At 41.4% G+C, this 21,266-nt stretch overlaps 1 protein-coding gene across 1 annotated transcript in view; it reads left to right on the forward strand.

The window, feature by feature from the left end:
* The window catches only part of SPTLC3 (serine palmitoyltransferase, long chain base subunit 3), a 132,594-nt gene extending 111,666 nt beyond the window's left edge, over positions 1 to 20,928 (forward strand). The window contains exons 10-12 of the mRNA XM_005860567.2: positions 11,020 to 11,155; positions 15,950 to 16,079; positions 17,146 to 20,928. Of these exons, the coding sequence (XP_005860629.1) occupies positions 11,020 to 11,155; positions 15,950 to 16,079; positions 17,146 to 17,259 (380 nt within the window). The 3' untranslated portion in view covers positions 17,260 to 20,928. The remainder of the gene's footprint in view (positions 1 to 11,019; positions 11,156 to 15,949; positions 16,080 to 17,145) is intronic.
* The last annotated feature ends 338 nt before the right edge of the window (positions 20,929 to 21,266 follow it).

Consider the following 21,266-nt stretch of genomic DNA (forward strand, 5'->3'; position numbering starts at 1 on the left):
GGGTGGGGGCGGGGGGGGGTGGATGGAGCGCACATGGAATTCCATGTTGGTTCAGCACAACTGGGGAAGGAGCGAACCTGATGCCAGCTGTAGCATCTTGGAGGATGAAGGGGAGCCGCTGTTCCTCATTGATCTTTGTTTTCCCCACCACGGGTTCATTTTCAGCTAAGCAGCAAAAGCCCCAAGTGCAGCAGGGGCCATACCCCAGCCCCCCTTTTGTCTGGAGAAGTGCGTGGAGAAAACCAGCTACCCCAGCAGCCACAGCTGGGGAGGATTAAGCAGGTGGATTTGTGCCTGGAGAAGCCCAGCATGTGTTCTGGGCTGGAGTGAATGTATTCAGTTTCTATCTTGGTATAAACAGAGTACCACAAACTAAGCGGCTGGAAACAATGCCCATTTATTATCTCATGGTCTTGGGTCAGAGTCTAGGCACAGTTGGTTCTCTCAGCTCCCAGGGACGTCTCGAACTCCTTCCCACGTGGCCCCATCCACCTTACAGCCAGCGATGGAGACTTTTCTTCAGGTCAGACACCCCTCTCTCTTCTTGAACCTCTTTCTTCAGGGAGATCCCAGCCCCTTCTAAGGGCTCACCTGATTAGGTCTTACGTACTGGTTAATGTGCTTCAATTTTATTTTACCTTTGTAAAATAGGAGACTTTTTGTAGTTAGATTTCCAGTGATTCTATGCTTCAACTGGAATACTGAGAATAAAAATTATTTGGTTAATACTTAATCCTGGGACATAAAAAGATCTGAAGACCTGTCCCAGACACCAAAGAAGACTTAGGCAGGCACAGGGACAGCGTTAATGTGCTTCAATTTTATTTTACCTTTGTAAAATAGGAGACTTTTTGTAGTTAGATTTCCAGTGATTCTATGCTTCAACTGGAATACTGAGAATAAAAATTATTTGGTTAATACTTAATCCTGGGACATAAAAAGATCTGAAGACCTGTCCCAGACACCAAAGAAGACTTAGGCAGGCACAGGGACAGCCAGATGGGCTGCAGGTGCCGCAGGATTGATCACCAGGGTCCAGCGGTAGAGGGCAAATCCAAATCATTCAGGCTAGTCTTTTGGTTCAGTGAGTTTGGTTTTCAATATTTTTGAACCATGGAATCTTTTTCAAATGAAAAATACATGAAAGTCCATTTTATAAAATATATATAGTTTTTCAATTTTACAACACATATAGGGCTTAGTGCGGGGCAGACAATCTTCTAAGTACTTACTTAATACCTAATCCTCTCTAACAGTATGTAATGGGCTTCAGTATGATTGGCATCGGTCCCATGGCACAGGTGAATAACCTGAGATACAGAAGGATGAAGCACCTTGTCCCAAATGGCCGAGCTGATTTTGAACCCAAGACACTGGGCTCACAGTCCCTGAGCACTTGGTCTTGATGCTGCTGTTGCCGTGGGGGGCAGCTTGGGGAGCCGGGGTGGTCTGATCTCCTATTTGTTGAGCCTCTCCTTCAATTTTTGCTCCCACTGCACCTCCCAGCAAACACTTTGAAAACCAGATATTTGAATCATGTAGGCAGCTGCCTTGGATGAGGCAGATGGGCTGCAGGTGCCGCAGGATTGATCACCAGGGTCCAGCGGTAGAGGGCAAATCCAAATCATTCAGGCTAGTCTTTTGGTTCAGTGAGTTTGGTTTTCAATATTTTTGAACCATGGAATCTTTTTCAAATGAAAAATACATGAAAGTCCATTTTATAAAATATATATAGTTTTTCAATTTTACAACACATATAGGGCTTAGTGCGGGGCAGACAATCTTCTAAGTACTTACTTAATACCTAATCCTCTCTAACAGTATGTAATGGGCTTCAGTATGATTGGCATCGGTCCCATGGCACAGGTGAATAACCTGAGATACAGAAGGATGAAGCACCTTGTCCCAAATGGCCGAGCTGATTTTGAACCCAAGACACTGGGCTCACAGTCCCTGAGCACTTGGTCTTGATGCTGCTGTTGCCGTGGGGGGCAGCATGGGGAGCAGGGTGGTCTGATCTCCTATTAGCTGAGCCTCTCCTTCAATTTTTGCTCCCATGCCCCTCCCTGAGGTTTCCCCAGTGCACCTCCCAGCAAACACTTTGAAAACAAGATATTTGAATCATGTAGGCAGCTGCCTTGGATGAGGCTTCCTGGTGGCCACTTTCATTTGCATCATTTCTCAGAGCCTTTCAGAGGCCCCAATAACCCGGTTACTCAACGCAGTGCCTGTCCATTGCTGCTTCCTTTGCCTTCTTGCCACAAATCAGAACAGTTGCTGACACACAGACTTTTGCTGCCACTCTGGCTTCCTACCTTGACTTGCCACCTCCAGGTTTTCCTCCTCTGAATCCATACTCAATACACAATGAGCTTTTCTCTTTCTAACTCCCCCGGAACGTGGCATTTCCTGCTCCTGATGCTGCCGTGGCTCTCTATGACTCACCAGAACCTTCCAGCCCTTAGGGTGGAACTCGCAGATCCCAATGGTCTGACTTCACTGATCTTTCTCATAGCCGTAATCCAAACATTCTAGATAAGTAAGTTAGTGACAACCAACCCACGGTCTCCAAAATTATACGCACAAGATGTTAACCCATCACCTGTAGGTCTTTGCTCCAAACTCCCAGAGCATATCTTCCCCGGGTCATTCAATTTTCTACCTTTCTTTATAATTACATGATTTTTTTTTTCGTGTCTATAGACTAGACCATATACGCTCCTTGAAAATAGTAGATACCTTTGCCTTTCAATCCACCATTGATCACAACCGTTGCTTAATAGCACACTCCCCAAAATCTTGGGAAACAGATGGAGCAGCTATTGTGATCATCCCCATTTAACAGATTAGTAAATCGAGGCTCAGAGATAATGAGTGGCTTGTTCATCTTCATAGAAAAAAGTCAGATGGAACTTGAGGCACAGATCTGTTGACGGAGAGCAAAACACCGAGATTAAATTGTTCTCTGGTGTCTTCAATTAAGATCAGCCTTATTATCTTTGTAGACTCAAAAACCCACAGTATAATTTGTGACTTGGAGTGGTGGTTCTTCATTGGGATGCACACTGCAGTTACCCAGAGAGTTTTTCTGAAAACTAATAATTTTATACTGTGAAATGAAATAATAGTATCATTTTTGGAGCAGAATCTCTACAGAGAGGGCCTTACTGTGTGTATTCGAGAAAAAACAAACCCGAAAGACTCTGTGTGTCCTCCTGCTTAAGAATTGCTGATTTACAAGGTTCCCAGAAGGACCCTAGCCTTCCAAATTACCCCATTCCGCATGTAAAAGTTCCATAATTAGTGACTTTTGAAGATACTGCTCTCTATTTAATGCAAGCCAACATTATTCTTCCTGTAAGTACGCATGAAGTACTCACATGTGAACAGCCTGCTAACTTCATCTGTATCTGTCTCATGGCTCTTGTTCTCAAGTGTGAATCATCTGATACCTGCCCTGTCTACTAGTAACTAGTGGGTCATTTCTTTGTAAACAGCCTCGGAAGTTTTCCATCTTCTACGCCACCTTGGCAGCTGGCCGGGCTCCTGTGCATAGTGAGTGCTTTTCATTTGTGAAATGTATGAACCCATGAATCATGGAATTCACACCTCATCAGGAATGAGTTTACCAGCTTCTTTCCAAAGAGCAGGCTTTGATAGACTCAGAGGCACAGCCAGTTTCCAGGTCAGCTGGGTAACGCATCAATGATCTTCCAGCCTCAGTTTCCTCATCTGTTCAGGGGGCCCAAAAACACACTGCTTGGCTCATAATAGGTGCACAGGAGATGTCCATTTTACCCCTCCTTGTGGATTAAGCCCCTGATGGTATAGTTCAGCAGTGGGTGGGTGGGGAGGTGGAGGTGGCAGTGTCTTCCCAGGGCCCTTGAAATCAGGCCATGCAGACAGCCACTGCCCTTGATGTCCGGCCTGCCTGCTCCTGCACGCATTCCACAGGGTAGGACTGAGCGGCCTGGAGAGTCCTTGGAACATGTGTATGTGACTATAAAACCTGCCATAACCTTGGAATCCGGACATCAAAAGGGAGCGCTCCAGTGCCCGATAAAAAAAAAAAAAAGTGCGTTCCTCTCAGCAAACCACTCCAAACACTGTTTTCTCCATCCTACTGCGAAGCTTGTCACTGCTAATGTGATTCTTATGATTCTTGCCGCTCTGTAGCCTCTTGATCTTTACTGAGATCTCTCTGCCCCTGAGTGTGTTGGACACAAAATGTCCCGTCTGGTGTCCAGAGCTTAAAATAATAGATGCTGGGTTCCTGCTGCCACGTTGAAACTTTACTCCAAGGTCTCTCGCAAACTCCCCTCCGCCTCCTGCCCCCTCTCCATGTGGGGAGAAGCAAGGCTGACCGGGCAGACAAAGAAGGGGGAAGAGGCAGGGAGATCAGGCATTCTTTGAACACTGCAGGCATTCTCTGATATCAATTTGGATTTGGGGTGAGACATGTTTTATGGAAAGATTCTTCCCATCCCTGAAGAAAAGGACCACATTTTCCGAGCAACGCTGCCTAGGCGTGTGCTTGAGGCCATTGAGCCAGTGGTGGTATGCGAAGTAATGTAAGGGGGGGCGAGCAGTGTGTATTTCTGCCTGTGCATTTTGAAGCTTGGAAAATAATACAATAAGTCACCCCGTGGCATCTGGGCATATTCATGTTTCCTCTGTTCAAAAATCAGCTTGCAAAGTCTGCAGAAAATAGAGAGGGGCACTGGGGTTGGCTCACGAGCCCCGCAAATCCGCCTCTTTCACTTAGTCTCACAGGGGGAAATGCCTGTCTCTCCTCTTTTGCCTGCTGATGGTTCAGCCGAAAAGAAATTTTCCTTCTTTAGCTTTTGACAGGTTTTTCTGGGAGTCGGCACTGTCCCCAATTCCTTCTGGCCCTCTGGAGACTGAGTTGTCTCAAACATATTTTTGGAAAGGCCACAGACGATTGTTTTTATTAGGGGACTGCGGGGCTTTGTAGTGGGATGCTTTGTGTTTTATTTGTTTTCCTTCCCCTGCCCCAGCTGTTTTTGTTTTAACAGCATTGGAGGGAAGGTTAAGGTATTTGTGGCCTCTGTTAACCTAGCCCATCTCTCAAGTCGACACAGCTAGAAATCTGAATGGATGGAACGGCAGCATACAGGTCATCTGCCAGGATGGGTTCATCCCTGATTTCATCCACCCTCACGAGAGGGGTGAGGTTGACACGGGGGTCGACCTCAAGTTGAGTGAGCGCTTTGGAGCAGATAGCTGTCAGAGAAGCAGGTCACTCCCATGATATGTACTATCTGAGAGCCCAAGCACTCAGTAACCGCTGGGTTGTCATCGTGCCAAATGAGAAGCTATGACATAAGCCCATCTTTTACTCTCCATGTCCAACCAAGGAGTGTGACTCAGCCAGGACACAATCGGGCACCTAACACTGCCCTGCATCATCGTTGGAGTCTCCTTGGCTGTAACTTGTAAAAACCAAAACTCATGCCTAGTTTCATCCCAAAAGAACCTCATTTATATGGTGTGTGGTGCAGGCTGGGCATCGGACTTTGCCAAGCTCTCCAGATGATTCTGAGGTGGCACCCAGGCTGCTGAGAACTGCTGCCCTGTGAAAAGGAAGGGAATAATGGCCTTTCAGGCACCTACTATATGCCAGGCACAGTAGTAAGCACTTTTCCTGCATTAATCCCTTTATTTCTCTCAATGTTCCTGGGAGATGGGCTTATTTATCTCTATTTTACAGGTAAAACTGAGGTTTTAAGGCCTTAGGTTGTCCAGGTACAGTTTGATTCTTAGACCATTTAACTTTAAAGCCTATCTTTTTCCACTCAACAGCCTCTTCGGAGAACCCAGAATAAAGCAAAATAAAACACTTGATAAACTCTCCAGAACCCTACGTAAGAGATCAGCTCATTCACTTACTTATCTGCTCGGGGACCTTCCCTGTCTTCTACGGAATAGGTGGAAGAAGGATCAGAAATGAGTGGTGGATTTTGCATGTTGAGAAGGGATTGTGGCTGCAAAGGCCAGTCTCCATGTCCTCCTGGCATGGCTGTCCCTGTAGGAAAGCCCAAGTGCTAAGCATACCTTCTACTTTTACAAAGCACTCTTCCAGCAAGGATCTCAAAGCACAATGTAATTAATAAAATCACCCACATCCTGTCTAGATGAGTAGCATTTTATATGTACAAATTCCTCTCTGCCCCCAGGCCCTCCAGGAGTAGGAGAATGTTTCCAATTTTAAAGAGTGAGCAATAGAGTAATTGAAAGGAGCTGTATCTTGGCCAACTCAAAAGACCTCAAAGGCATTTATAGTGACCTAGATGAGAAAACATGGTGACCACAAAGTGTGTCATAATGGCTTGTAATCCGTGCTGTGCTAAATGGTTCAAAGATAGGAGACAGGGCAAGAATAAAACATTCAGTTCTTAAGAATCAACTACCCCTGGGACTGATATTCTGATCTGTTTGGTCAACTCTCCAAAGGATCTAGAAGCAGTAAAGTGATGACATTAGCTGATGATTCAGTTACTTGGGTTAATCAAGGCAGAGGGGACAGACGGGGCCAATTAAGTAGCTGGGCAGCCCAATGATAGATGAATCATTATGGGCAAGTGCAAAGATAATGCCATTGGGAAAAGCAATTTAAGTCATTCATGCACTTCCAGGCCAGGAAATCCTTCTAGTCTTTAAGGGGGATCATTTAAGAATCATCAGACCCAGCCTGATGAAGTCATCTATTCATTGTGCAACTAACGATCAACAAAAGAGCTGAATGCACCAGGGGACAGGCCATATGGAATACATTTGGGTGGCTGGGATGTATATCTGTGCCTTCATTTCAGTCACCTTCTCTAAAACACGTCTTACTCCATCCCTCTTTTCTTTTTCTTTCCTGTCCACAATCGTCCCCTGCTTTTCATGTTCTAATACACAGAGTCGATATATGGATGAAATGTTTTAATACAAAGACAAATATTCTCATTCCTAATTTCTAGTTCTTTTCTTTACATAGGTTTCTCCCTGTACACATAACTAGTTTCCAAGGGATGCTCAGCATGTCACAAAACAAGTTTTTTAAGCATCAAGGAGGTTATGTCTATAAAATTTATACAAATTTTTCTATACCTCTCTTACCCCCTTGCTAGAATTAAAGTTTCAAATCTGGAACTTTGGGAAAGAAAGCTTATCATTTGTGGAGGGGCGGGGGGAGGTGAGTGGGAAAATAGAAACATATATTAAAGTAAATCATACTTGCAACTACTTGTTTTTTAAAAACCAATGTCTCAATCAGGAACTTGAAAGTAAAGGTTATCAAATATGGCCATGTTGATAAAGCCAATGAACACTATTTTATCTCTTGATTTATCTTCTCCCTCCTCAATTGCTATTTATCTACCTTTTAAATTCATCCTTCTCTTCCCAGCCATTAAATGTTGGGTTTTTCAATCTCTGTACTTTTTTTAGACGATCTACCCAGAGTTTCAGCCTTATCATATCTTGTTCTCAACTACTCTTTTCTACAAACTGTAGGACCATTGCACCTGTTCTGTTTCCTGTGCCTAAAATGCTCTCCCCTGTTTAATGTTTTGTTTTGTTTTTGTTTGTTTGTTTTTGGTTTGTTTGTGGGTATGTTTTTTTTCTTTTTCCAGGTTAACATTTGTTCATCCTTCAGATTTAAGCTCACTTATTACGTATCGGCTTCCTCAGACTTGGTACAGTCTGGATGTTTTGTTTTGTTTTTGTTTGTTTGTTTTTGTTTTTTTTGTTTGTGGGTGTGTTTTTTTCTTTTGCCAGGTTAACATTTGCTCATCCTTCAGATCTAAGCTCAATTATTACGTATCGGCTTCCTCAGACTTGGTACAGTCTGACACAGGTTCCCATAATACCAGATAGCATTTTTTACAGGACTCATCAGAGCTATAATTTTACATCCATTTATGATGATTTGATTGTCTGTCTCCCACTAGATTATAAGCTCTTCCCTCTTCCTATTTCTTTTTTCCTGTTTCTACTAACTTTTCCCTGCCCACTTCTCTTCTTCATGGTTTACCATAGCTTTTACTTATCAATGGCATCCTCTATCTTATAGATTCTGATAATAAGCTTGTCTCTCTCTGTCTCTCAATATCTAGTCTTACTACCAATTGTTGGTTCCCTCTAAATTTTTCACATTCACACTTTACGGAGTAAGAGGATTTTATTGGTATAATTGATATTTGTTATCTCTATGGGAAAGTTCCTGTGATAGACCAATTCATGGACCCTTGCCCAATATCCAAATGTACTGCCCTCAGATCAAGGATGTCTTGCATCCATTAGCTGTGGCCAGCATGATGGGGCTAAGAGGTCAGCTTTCCTGAGGAAGTACAATAAGCCAGATGCTTTCTTTTTTTATAATGACATGCTTACTGAGAGCTGGCAGTCTTGGGAAGGTATCTTCCTTGAGAACTGGGAGTGGGTGAGAGATAATAACAGAAAACAAGAAAGGACAATTGTAGTATTCAACATCATTCTCCTTAGTTGGTGTTGCACTCAATTAAATCTTCATTACTCGACATATATTGTTAACTCACTGAAAATGTCACATAAGTCAAGTAGATGTGGGTCTTATGAGCAAAGAAAAATTCTGAAAAGAAGATCTGATGTATTTGGGGAATGATAGAGCCTAATTTAAAAATGCTATATGTTTGGATAAAGAAAATGCCATTTGGGGGGCTGTCTACTTTTGGTTCACCATGACTTTTCAGAATTAGCCCTTCAGATCCCTGATCCAAAGGGAAGGGGGTCTGCCAGCTCTTCTCTGTGGTAGGGTCCAGACTTGATATCCTACCTCACCCCTCACAACATGAACCTGTCTAGAGCTTCAACCTTTCAGCTGCCTCTGCTGAAAAAAAATGGTAGAACAGTGATCCTAGCAGCTGGCAGAGATAAATTTTATTGAGCTTCAGGAAAAGAGATGGCTATAATTCATTAACTAGCCAGACATTATTCATTGCTGCTCTTAGGGAGAGTACCATAATACAGGGGTTAACAATACAGACTCCAGAACCCAATTACCTGGGTTTAAATTCTGATTCTGCTGCCTACTAACTGTATGAACTTGGGTAAGTTACTTGGTTTCCTCATGTATAACATGAGATTATAACATCTCTATCAATAGAGTTTTTAAAGGACTAAATACATTATTAAATATCAAGTGCTTATAACAGTAGTGATATTACATATTTGTGAGCTACAATTACTGTTGTTGATATTATTATTGTCCTTTAGAGGTGACCTCATCCAATTAGTGGCCTACCTATATTTCTCAGGATTGATATTATTATTGTCCTTTAGAGGTAACCTCATCCAATTAGTGGCCTACCTATATTTCTCAGGACACATTTGTTTATAGGTGTTAGAAATTCAGCTCAAAGTAACTTAAGCAAGAAAAAAGAAATGTATTGGTTCACACAACAGGGCCAGTCCAGGGAATGGACTCACTTAGGCATGAATAAACCCAAGAGTTTCAATGATTCTACCAGGCCTCTTGCAGACTTGTGTCTTAGCTTTCTTCTGGGTCAGCATCATTTTCAAGCCAGTTTCCTCCGTACGGTGACAGATGTAGCTTGAGACTGACCTAATTCTTATACTTCTTCCTCAGTAGATCTGAAAGACTCTGATAAGCCCAGGTTGTATTCCATCATGAACCAATAATCAGGAAAATGGGAAGACAGGGTGAACTCTACCTGAATTCACATCATGGTCCCCTGGAGGAAGTATGTTGAGCAGGAGATGTCCACTGCTTAACCCATTGGCAAGGCACAATCTAGGGCCATCTCTCTAAGGAGGAACTAGAGGACATGTTTGCTAAATATTTTACCCATTTTACATCTGGAGAACTAAAGACAACCAGGACTGATGTTCAAATTATTGAATAACTGGTAGAGCAGCAGCTCTGATCAGTTTGAATGGACAGCTGAACGGAGGTCAGCAGTAGTAGTACATTCCTGCTAAATAGCAACCTGGCATCAAATGTGAACATTGGACTGATTTCTGGGGGGAGTTAAACAATCAGTCCTTTTCAACCTTCCTATTGAAGATTTACTGACTAGTTGTGGTTGATTTACTGACTTTCCTGATTAGAGACAGGACTGGAGTAGACAAATGTCTTCAGAACTCCTTCTGCTCTTTAATTCCATGGTTGTCTCATGTGTGTAACCTCCCCACTGGACACATGCTGAGGACAGAAGATAAACTTTAGAGCAAAAGCACCAATAACCTGGAAATGGACACATGTACCTTTGCTTGACCTTCTGTTTGGAGTCAACACTGTCATTTTTTTCTGCTTGGGGAAAGCAGAGGTCTCCCTCTTCCCTTCCCTCTATTACTCTACCACCATCAAATACCTCAAAAAATAGTCCTGGTTTCTGCTGGACCTGTCTTGTCCAGGAAAGTGCTAAGTGCTACCCCTTCAAACTCAGGTTGGGTGACATGTTCTTTAATTAGAGACTTAGATGAGGGGCAATTTAATGGACAAGCTCAGCTTGGCTTAAAAGCCTCTACTAACAACTAGTGTGATAATACGTGTGTTTGTGTGTTTGTGTGTGTGTGTGTGAGAGAGAGAGAGAGAGAGAGAGAGAGAGATTTCTTATATCACTCCTCTTAAGTTAATGTTTTTAAAGCAGTTTCTGCAGAGTTCATACACAATGGGTACCTAGTAAATGATAATTCATCTCATTCCTTCTTGCTAGAACCTTCCCCACCACCCCACCCCACCCCACTGCAGTCCTACAGCCTAGCCTTTAGTTGCTAGCAGTACCTGGAAGCACCATTGCCCCTAGATCCTATCTTCCAGGCTCAGGGCAGTTCTCAGGCATTAGTGCCCACACCTACTTACCAGGAGATACGTTCCCACCCTACTTCCACCTCCTCCCAACTAACGCTGCAGGCCTGCGGAAAGACTTAGGAGTGCTTGCCAAGCCTATCTGACCTTTGCTTCCCTCTTCCTGGTGGTAATTGATGGATTTCATGCCTGTCTCCTTTCAGGGTTAAAGAGAGTACGGCAACTTGCAAAAAACACAAGATACTTCAGAAAGAGACTGAACGAAATGGGATTCATTATCTATGGCAATGAGGAATCTCCTGTGGTCCCCCTGCTCCTTTACATGCCTGGTAAAGTAGCGTGAGTATCCAACAGACTCTCGGAGTAATGCTTAAGCCCCAAGGTGATCTGGCTAAGATGGTGCTTTTGACACTGAGGCTCTTGCAGTGTAGGCCTTGATCGTGTGCTTTTGACAGGTGCCGAGTTCGGATTTCACTTGTGGAGCTGCTCAGAAGCCACATGGCCTATCAGCAGGGTCTTTTCATAATTGCTAAGGTCCACCATTTCCAAGCTCTGTGAATTTAGGGGAATCACCTACCCCTCCTAAGGCTCAACAGTAAATCAAGGATGATCCTGAGCCACCTCCTGCCCTAAGATCTTTCTCAAAGAGAAATTCTGAAGACCCTTTCTCCTAATATTTAAAAACAACATGACCAGGTTCTGTGCTTTCTCCCATTGAACACTTGCCATCCTCAGAAGAAGGCAACCTTGCTTTAAGTGTGGGGAAACTGAGGCTGAGAGCAGGTAAACAGCTTGCTCAATGTCATACTTGTCAAGCAGTAGTAAAACCAAGGGGCCAATGCAAACCTAGGCTTGCTCCAATGCTCATGCTCTTTTTTTATTATTGATTTTTTACAGAGAGGAAGGGAGAGGGATAGAGAGTCAGAAACATCGATGAGAGAGAAACATCAATCAGCTGCCTCCTGCACACCCTCTACTGGGGATGTGCCCGCAACCAAGGTACATGCCCTTGACTGGACTCGAACCCGGGACCCTTGAGTCCACAGGCCGATGCTCCGTCCACTGAGCCAAACCGGTCAGGGCCAACGCTCATGCTCTTAACACCAAATTTTAATGCCTCTCCTGTGAGCTTAGTTGGAGTTGTTATCCATTGATCCCTTGTGATGGGTAGGAATGAGTTAATAGATTGATTCTTCAGAGTATGCTTCTGTGTCACTTTACCACAGCAAAATCCCAAGCAGTTAAAACATGTGTGAGTTGTTTAGTGTGCCACAGATTACAGATCTGGGTCAGGATTGCATTGCCTGGAGTGGCAAGAAGACAGTGTGCTACGGAAAGGTCACACGGGATACTGCTCTGTGCTAATGGCAGGGAGGGGTGACAATGGTGATTCAAAGCAGCAGATAATCCAAAGCCCTTTACCCTCTGATTTTAGAGGGCACTAAAGAAAACCTACCTTTATTCAGAGTTGTTGGGGAAATGGTGTTTTCTGGAAGATTCTATATTGAGTTCATGTCAACCTAATATTTTATCCTTAACTCAAATGAAGATACCAAATATCAACTTACTTTATTTTTGAGAGTGTGATGTGCACAACACTGGCAGGTGGCAGAAGGGGGTGTGCTGCACAGTTCCAACGTTGATGATAAAAGCCATAATAAAAATCTCAAAGGTTGGGAAACGGATCAATCCAAGGAGAAGAGTCCATGAAGAGTAAAAGCAAATTCATTTAAATTCAAGAACTCAACTCTACCATAACAGAAAGAGAGTGTCTGCTCCTTTATGTGCCAGGAGGCCTGACTGGTCACAGTAAATGTGGAATTAAAAATAGAACTAAGAGGAGCTTTATGTAAAAGTTATGCTCTATGGTGTAGTGAGATATTTGGATTGAAAAAGAATTTTGACTCTGCCTCTTCCTAACCGGGGAAACCTTGGACGAGATACCCAACCTTCTGAAGCTGCAGTTTTTTCATTTTTGAAATGAGATATAATAGTACCTATTTCATAAGGCCATTGTGAAGGTTAAACAAGATGAGGTCTGTCGGCATTTGGCATTGCCTCTTATCTAGAAGCTACTCAGTGTTAACTATTATTATTAATAGTATTAATAATATGTATAAAGCACTCAACATAGTGTTTAGTGTACTGTAAGCACTCAGTCCGTGGTAACCATTATTATTACTACTACTACTTCTAATTCTGCTACAATGATGATGATTACTAGTTTTAACTGAATGTAAGATTGAGTTACCATGGTTGCATGGCTCTCCAAAACTTTAGTTACATTAATAAAAATAGAACTTCTGGGGAAAATAGTAGGTAAAGATATTGTGATAGTCTGCATCAATTATGCTATCTTAAACACTGGATGATATGTCAAACTCTCTAGTGTCTTCCAATTTAAGATGGTTTTTAATGAGGAGCTAATGTTGCTAAATGCCAGTTATGTGCTCCTAAGGCTCTTAGACCCAGTGGTCATCCATTGAGGGTAGGACGCTTAGCCCTGGTTTACAAATGAGGACACCAAGACTCACAAAAGTCAAACTGCTTTCTAAGGGCCACTCAGGTTGTAGGTAGTAGAGCATAGAATTCAAAGCCAATTCCATTGGCCTCCTACGCCAGAGCTCTTTTTGGTGCATAGCACAGCCTGTCAAGCTTTAGTCCACTGGGGAAAATGTACATCTCATTAAAGCAAGGCGGGGTATGAGTTCAACCTTCTTTAATGTCATCTTTGGTGAATCCAAAGGCATCAATCATTACAATGGAAACAGAAACTCAACTTGTTTGGTTGTCTAAGGAAACTTAGAACAGGTTAGGTACAAAAGGTCATATCATCTATTGTTAGCAGGAATTGCTAGCAAGAGCTTGCCCTGCTGCACTGGCCTGATTTCTATCTCTGCTTTTTCTTCAATCAAAAGTTTATAGGTAGATCATGAGACTGGAGTTAATTGTATGGTATAAGCCAGTGTGTTAGCACTTCTTTCATTGGCTCATTTTAAAATCTTTGATTTCATTTAAAAACTACAGAATGAAAATATAATCTCCAGCCAGTTGAACTTTTGAAAAGAGTCCTTTTGCAACTCTACCACTGGGATCTTCTAAAAAGTTCAATAGAATGTGATTGCACTTATAAAAAATGCACTTAAGTAATCAAGAATCCATAGTAGTTACTATTTGGTCCAAGGCTTACGTTTTCCTTTTATGGCCCTTGTCACACAGGTAGAAGATGATGGGACACAAGATGCCCTGAGGCTGCAGGCAACACATGCTAATATTTATTATTATTATTATTATTATTATTATTATTATTACATAATTTCATTTCTTTCAGCCTACGCCAGCTCTGATTTCCTTTGGGGAGTACAAACCCGGAGGCTCATTATAGAAAATGTTCAGGGCAATTATATGCATTAACTGAAAGAGGTGGAGTTTAGAAGTGTAAGTTTTAAGCTCAAAAGTGCTCCAGGGAGGCCTCAGATTAGCCTAATGAATCAACAGTCATAGAGTCTGCTCTACATTCTTTGGCAAAACTCGCTTCCTCTGGTACAAAGAGAAACTCACAGACAGTGAGAACGCTCCTTTGGGAGTCCCGACAACTGGCCTGAGATCATGGGTCAGGTGGTTTGTACTCCAGCAATAAAAGCACTTGACTTGTTTCTCAGACAATTATGAGCTCGCAGCCTGGGTAGTTCCGTGGGCAGCCTTCCATAGGGTGATCAAGAAGCAGAAAGAACAGCCTCTGTTTTCAAGTTTTCTCAGTTAGAAAGCTTCATCTCCTTGTAACCTTCCCAGTCCTAATCAAAGGGCGGATCTGGCCTTATCCCAGCCAGGGGGCCAGAGAGGCTGTGTGTCCGGTAGGTCTGATAATCTCCATCGCTTCGTTTGATAACCTGCATGAGGCAACCGAAAGGCAGACAGCCTAAGGGCGAGAGGAACGAATAAATGAGCAGGCTTGCTCTCAGCCTGGCTCAAGAATTCTTCCTGAGTTATGACTGGAAGGTTTCTGTGATGCTGTCACAGAATAAGACACCAGCAACCTCTTAATGCTAAGAACAGATCTGAGACATTTACCTCACTCAGTAAGAGGGATAGATTCACCTGGGGCATGTCTTTTTGTCTGACCTTGGCTCTGACAGAAAAAATTTACAGACTATGACAGCCTGATATTCTAGAATTGTTACTGAGATTAGCTCTGGAGAAGAAAGAGACGAGAAGCCGTAAAGGGGAAGGAATTGTAACTTTAAGAGGTTTTGCCCTGCATCAGGAAGCTTTGCAGTTGTGAGACTATTGTCCTACAACCAGCCAGCCTCCCTGTGCCTGTACATTTCTTTCCCTGTCTCCCTCCTGTCCCACTTCCCTTTTAACCAGTTAATGCATTTATTCTCCCTGGACTCTTCATTCACACATAAAGAAATGAGGAGACCCTTGCTATTTTCTGGTTTAATAAAAAATAAAATATTTGGCTCTGGAGTAAGAATATGGCTTGGGGTTGGCTCCTGCAGACCTTCTGACTTTGGTCTTCAAATTACAGTCATTAAGTACAGGTTTCTTGAAATTTTCATACTATATCATTAGCATTATGTTTTTAAAACATATAGGTGTGCATTTAATATAGAGAGTGTCCCAAAAATGCATACATACACTTTGAATAGTTATAAAGGCAATGTTTATTCAAATACATTTCATTTTTCAAAATTGAGCTATCAGCTGTTACAGTGTGTATACATTTTTGGGGGGGGGGGACAACATCATGTATATTCTTTCTTTATGTAATTGCACTGTGTTAGCTGTTTGGTTTTTATTCCTAGGAATCCTGCAGACAAAAGATTTAACATCAGTGCAGACTTGTTAAATCAAGGTCACGTCCATCAGCATTTTCTGCTCAATGTCAGAGACTCAGTACTCAAGATTACTCAATGAGTGTGCCAGGATCCATAATATACACACTCTGGTGCCATCAAGTGACTGTCCCATTTCTTTGTGAATTGTGTTTGACAGATGCTTAATAACTTCAATCATCTTCTATTGATTGTTTGTTTTTTTAAGAAAAAGTCAATTAGTCATATTCTCTCTTTTTTGTACAGTATGATATTGTCATCTCCCAGTAAACTTCCTTTTTTGTCTTTTCTTTAGGGCCTTTGCAAGGCACCTACTAAACAGAAAGATTGGGGTAGTGGTCGTTGGATTTCCAGCTACTCCCCTAGCAGAAGCCAGGGCACGGTTCTGCGTTTCAGCAGCACATACCCGAGAGATGTTAGACACGGTGAGTACAGCACAGGCCAGGGGATCTCCAGTACTGGTACCTTGGATTCTGAGCATGTTCTTTTATTGAACTAGCTTAGGGTTCCCTGGGCCTCTCTTGGGAGATTTAGGAAAATAACACTAATAACGCTCACTGCTAAAAACAAGGCTATGCCAACACTGTCCAACAATGTGATCAACTCAGTGGACAGAAAAAAAATCAATTTAGTGAAGACCTGAGTCAAGTCAGTGTTTTGGTTTTTATAGAAAAGACTGACTGAGTAGCCAAATGTTGTGCTATTTACACTAGTTCTAAATGCAAAAGCTAATCTAACATGCTTTTTCAGGATCATCTGCCTGCATCACAACATTTTTCATAGCCACCAAATTCATCATAATAACATATAACCCAACTAGGCAACATGTTGGAAAACTAATAACAAAGGCAGCTATTTGCAGGAAGTATTAATGATTTTAAAACCACATTTCATTGTCTTTTGATTTAAATCTTTATGTGGATGAATAATATCAGAGAACTAAGCCATCTCAGTCAGTTTGGAGTTGATGGAACATTCTTATAATGTCAATGCAATTTAGCAAACTACTGAGTGTCTACTATGTGAAAAATCCTGAAGTAAAAAGTCTGAGAGGAGACAATAAAAAATAAGCAACTAATGATAATACTAGATAGAGTAAGTTCATCTTGGAAAGGAAATTTATATGATTGCAGGAACATGAAGGTGGAAACTTTATCTTTTTCTTCCACAAGTTTACCTGTAAGTCATTAAACTTTAAAATAAAGCTAAAGGGTAGCATGGGTCAGATACTTTTATTATTTTCTTCATACCACCAAAATAAGTGACACATTCATTATGTGGAGTTAGACAAAGAATATGAAATAAAGTGAATTAGCACCTAACAGTCCTCTAGGGATGCCTTATACACCATACCTTAATGATTTGGATTTTTCTTCTTTTCTTTAAAATCAAAGAAGCTGGGAAAAGAAGAGTGTAGCTCTCTGCAAAGCACTGGAGAGCAGAGCCACTTGGAGGTTCAAAGATGACTAATGGAAGGTGATCTCTTTACAGGTGTTGGAAGCCCTAGATGAGATGGGTGATCTCCTGCACCTGAAATATTCCCGGAACAAGAAGTCAGCACGCCCCGAACTCTATGATGAAACAAGCTTTGAACTTGATGATTAAGTTCCCAGATCCTGATTGGCACCTAAAGACTTTGCCAGAAAAATTCTCTCTTTGCCTCAAAAAGAATATAAGTGCATTTCTCTCCATTTCTAAGGACAATTGGTTTTCAAACCAGCTTAGTTGAACTGAGGGAGACGTTGTTGTGTTCTTAATGTCCCCAACTCAGGACTGTAGAGACAAAAATACGGTTTCAGATTTATGTTTTTCTTCTCCTAAGTAACCTGCTACACACACACACACACACACACACTTATAATGTTTGTAATGGCAATAAGCCTGTGTTTTAGCTGCTACTGTGCAGCCTCTTTAGTCCAGATCCTTTCAGGAATTCCAACCAAATGAGAGGGTTTCGGTTTTTAATTCCATAGATCTCACTGTGTGTTTACTTATTCCATCTCCGGATGGGCCAGCGTGGTGGTCAGTTGCAGACCTCCTTGTTCCCATGTGAAAGCACCATCTAGAACTCGTGTATCACAGGAAGTTCCAGGCAGGAAGGTAAAGAAATGTTGCTTCTACCATTTGCCACATTTGGACTTTTCCCAAGGACAAGTGTCAAAAGCCATAGTTAGTGTTTTGAGGGAGAGAGCAGAACTGGCCAGCAGCACCTAGAGACGTCTTTGAAGGAAACTTTCTTTTTCCTCTTGCTGGTTCCTCCTACAGTTTTACAGCTGAGCTTTTAAGGTTTGGAAAATTCAAGATGTGTGTTTCATAAGGAAGGGGGTAGACAGCAAGCACAAGCCAATTTTAGGCCTAAACTAAAACCATGAAGTTAGAAGCATTTGAACATTTTTGGTGCCATGTAGAGTGAATGTTTAGCATGCGTAGTCTCTATGACTTTAAGGAATGGGTTGACATTTTCCTATTGAATTTTGAGTAAATAGTGAAATTTCATTTTCTTGAGAGTTGACTCCCATGACTATACTTGAAGAATTGGTTTAAAAATATCTAAAAGCAAATATTCAACTTTTTCAAGACTGACACCCCCCGTCCCCATTTAGGCCTATTAACATTAAATAGTGCTGTCATCTGCCAAATGCACTTCAATTTGGTGCACAGTGAACTTGTGCACTATTGGCAACTAACTGTAATTTACTTAAGCTCTCTCTCTCTCTCTCTCTCTCTCTCTTTCTCTCTCTCTTTTTCTCTCTCTCCTTCTCTGTGTGTGTGTGTCTCTGAACACAAACTCCTCTGGAATAGCACCCCTTTGCTAATTGGATCTAGTTGGTATGGAAAAAGCCAGTGGAAAACCTTATCTTTAACAAGCTCCCAGATGGTGCACAGATTTGGAAACTCTAAAGAGCAGTGGTGACCTTTTAGCAAAGCTTCTGTAATAGTTTGAATGAGTTACAGAACATTCCACTCCATCAAATGACACTATAAACAAATCACTTCAAGAGAGGTTTGACTTTGTGTGACACACATGGACCCAAGCTTTCATGCTGTGCACTGAGATAGAAACTCAACCCCAAGCACCGGTGTTGGATGGAGCAACATGCCCTGATGTTCAAAAGTTATTAAAGAAGAAAGATGATCTGCATGGAAAGTTTTAGGAAATTATAACCCCTAGTAGGTACAACAATTCAATTTAAAAGTGGATCACGAACGTTTTTAAGTAGTATAACATTCCTCATGAACAATTTTTATGTACAATTAGGTTAGAAGGAGAGAAAGCAGGTTCTGAAATGCTGTTGCCCCATCTAATGACTGAATTGGATAACTAAATTTCAGCTCTTCTCAATGAGCCAGTAAAGCATTACTTGTGCAAGGAAAATATATGTTGAGTAAATGTACAACGAAAAAAAAGACACATAGGTCTTTTCTTTTGAAAAGGTGCATTTCAATGAAATTGATCTTAGTTAATTTTCCAAAATGCATAAACGTCTTCAGTCCTGTAAAAGAAACAGGAGACAAAGAGGGCGACAGCATGTCTGGGCCTCCCTACCGTATAGCAAGCAATAAACATCCCCTCCCATTCTGGGTGCCTGTGATCTACACACCCACCCTTTGAGTTTTAAGCCTCCAGAGGGGTGTCTCCTTGAGCAAGAATTACTCTCATAATTACTTTCATGGAGGCTCTTGAGTCAACTCATGATAGGAAGCTAATTACTTAGCCAGTTGGCATGGGAGGCAGGGGGAGATTACTCTCTCTTCATCAAGATCCAAGAGTTCTGGGGCAATTTATTACTTTCTCGTGTACAAGATAAAAGGCCTATCTCTGTCAGAGTCTATGTTGAATATACACTTATAAGAACAACTGTAAGCCAAGTGGAATGCTTCACAAGCAGTACATTAGGAGGGATCCAGGTCCCACTGGGCTGGCAATATAAGTGTGCATATATATAATGAGGTTGGTTAAGAGGGTGATTGTGAATACTGAGAATTTTTCTTCTGCTGCTAGGTTAATAAGACCATGATTTTAATTCAATAGGGATTACTGAGTTTCCATAAGTATAGCAGAGCCAAAAATGTCTCTTTGGTTGATTTTGGGGGGAAGAGAATTTCTAACAGAACTATAATGTTATGTACCCCCAACCTTCCCATTTACACACACACACACACACACACACATTTACTTTTCCCTTACAGAGCAAGTAAGAGTAGAGAGATGAAAGGTAGAGAGATGGAAATCTGATTGGTTGATAGATAGATGGAAGGTGTTGTCCTAAAAATAATCTTCAGGGAAGCAGAAGATAAAGGATCCAGACGATATTTGTAAGAAAGATTATTTGCATAATGAAATGACATGGACACATGTCTAATCTTATCATGGGACTTCAGTATCATGGATGCTTGGCTGGATTGCATTTCAGCAAGTTTTGACCTGAGAACCACAGGCTTCAGAATTTACTTGAAAGCTTGATAAAATGCAGATCCTTGAGTCCCACACCAGCATTCTACTGAATTAGAATAGTGAGAGAGAATAATCTACATTGTCATCAGCCTTCCCAGGGGATTCTAATCCATGTCATAATTTGAGAATAATTACTGGAGCTTTTGTTTTGATAGACCAGTTGGCTCTAATAACATAACAGAAGCTTTGTTCTGACTCTTTGTTTATAATTAAGAGTACTTATACTACTAAAGTAAAGTGAATTATTCCAACTTTTCCTACTCAATTGGACATTTCGCTCCTATTTTCCAGGTATCTTCATTTCCTACAACAAGGAATCTAATATTGAAGAATATTCACTTGAATATTCATTTGAATAAATTATTCCTTCTCGAATGCTTCTCTGTATTCTTTCCTACAAAATGTTCATTTTCCTTTCATCACTTTGTTCCATTGAATGTGGTGTCTTGTTTCTTTATTTTTCTTCTACCCCTTTAAAAAACCTTCAACCTTTGATTATTTATTTATTTCAACAACAGCTCTTGAATAGGGTGAGTCTTAACAGTTCTTCAAATATGCAATGCCCCTCTCTATTTTTTCTTCAGAGACAGAAAATATAAGTGGGTTACTCTGACTTAAAGCTCTGATGATAAAACCTTAACTCTTAAGTATATCTTTTATTTACAGCAATGATAACAATTGTATTTTGAGCTTATCTAGTGATTTCTTGGCCATTTTACTGGTCTCAGTAAGAACAACATATTTGAAGTCTGTTGTCTCAGGCCCTTTGCAGCTGTGTATTGTTTAGGAAATTAAAAGGCATCTGTATTTTAAATGTTTCTAAGCAATTTTTGTGGAATGTTGTCTTACAGTGTTGTGGGGTGTGTGTGTGTGTGTGTGTACGCGCGCGCGGGCTTTTCACTGAAACATTTGAGGTGACCAATTTCATTTCATTCTGTCTGTGAAATGTTAGTTTATTTAATAAACAAAATACCAAAATTGATGATATAAAAATAATTGGTGGTTTTATGTTAATTTAGTGGGTTGTTCTAAAAAAAAACAGACTGAGGTAGAAATTTGCATTTAAGAATTTCAGTGAGGAAAATTGGCAAGAGTGGCTGGTGCTAGCTTGCATTTTGTCACAAGAACCAATTGTACTCATCTCTTTCCAATTCTG

This window comes from Myotis brandtii, unplaced genomic scaffold (genome assembly GCF_000412655.1).
Source record: "Myotis brandtii unplaced genomic scaffold, ASM41265v1 scaffold137, whole genome shotgun sequence".
NCBI classification, from domain to species: Eukaryota; Metazoa; Chordata; class Mammalia; order Chiroptera; family Vespertilionidae; genus Myotis; species Myotis brandtii.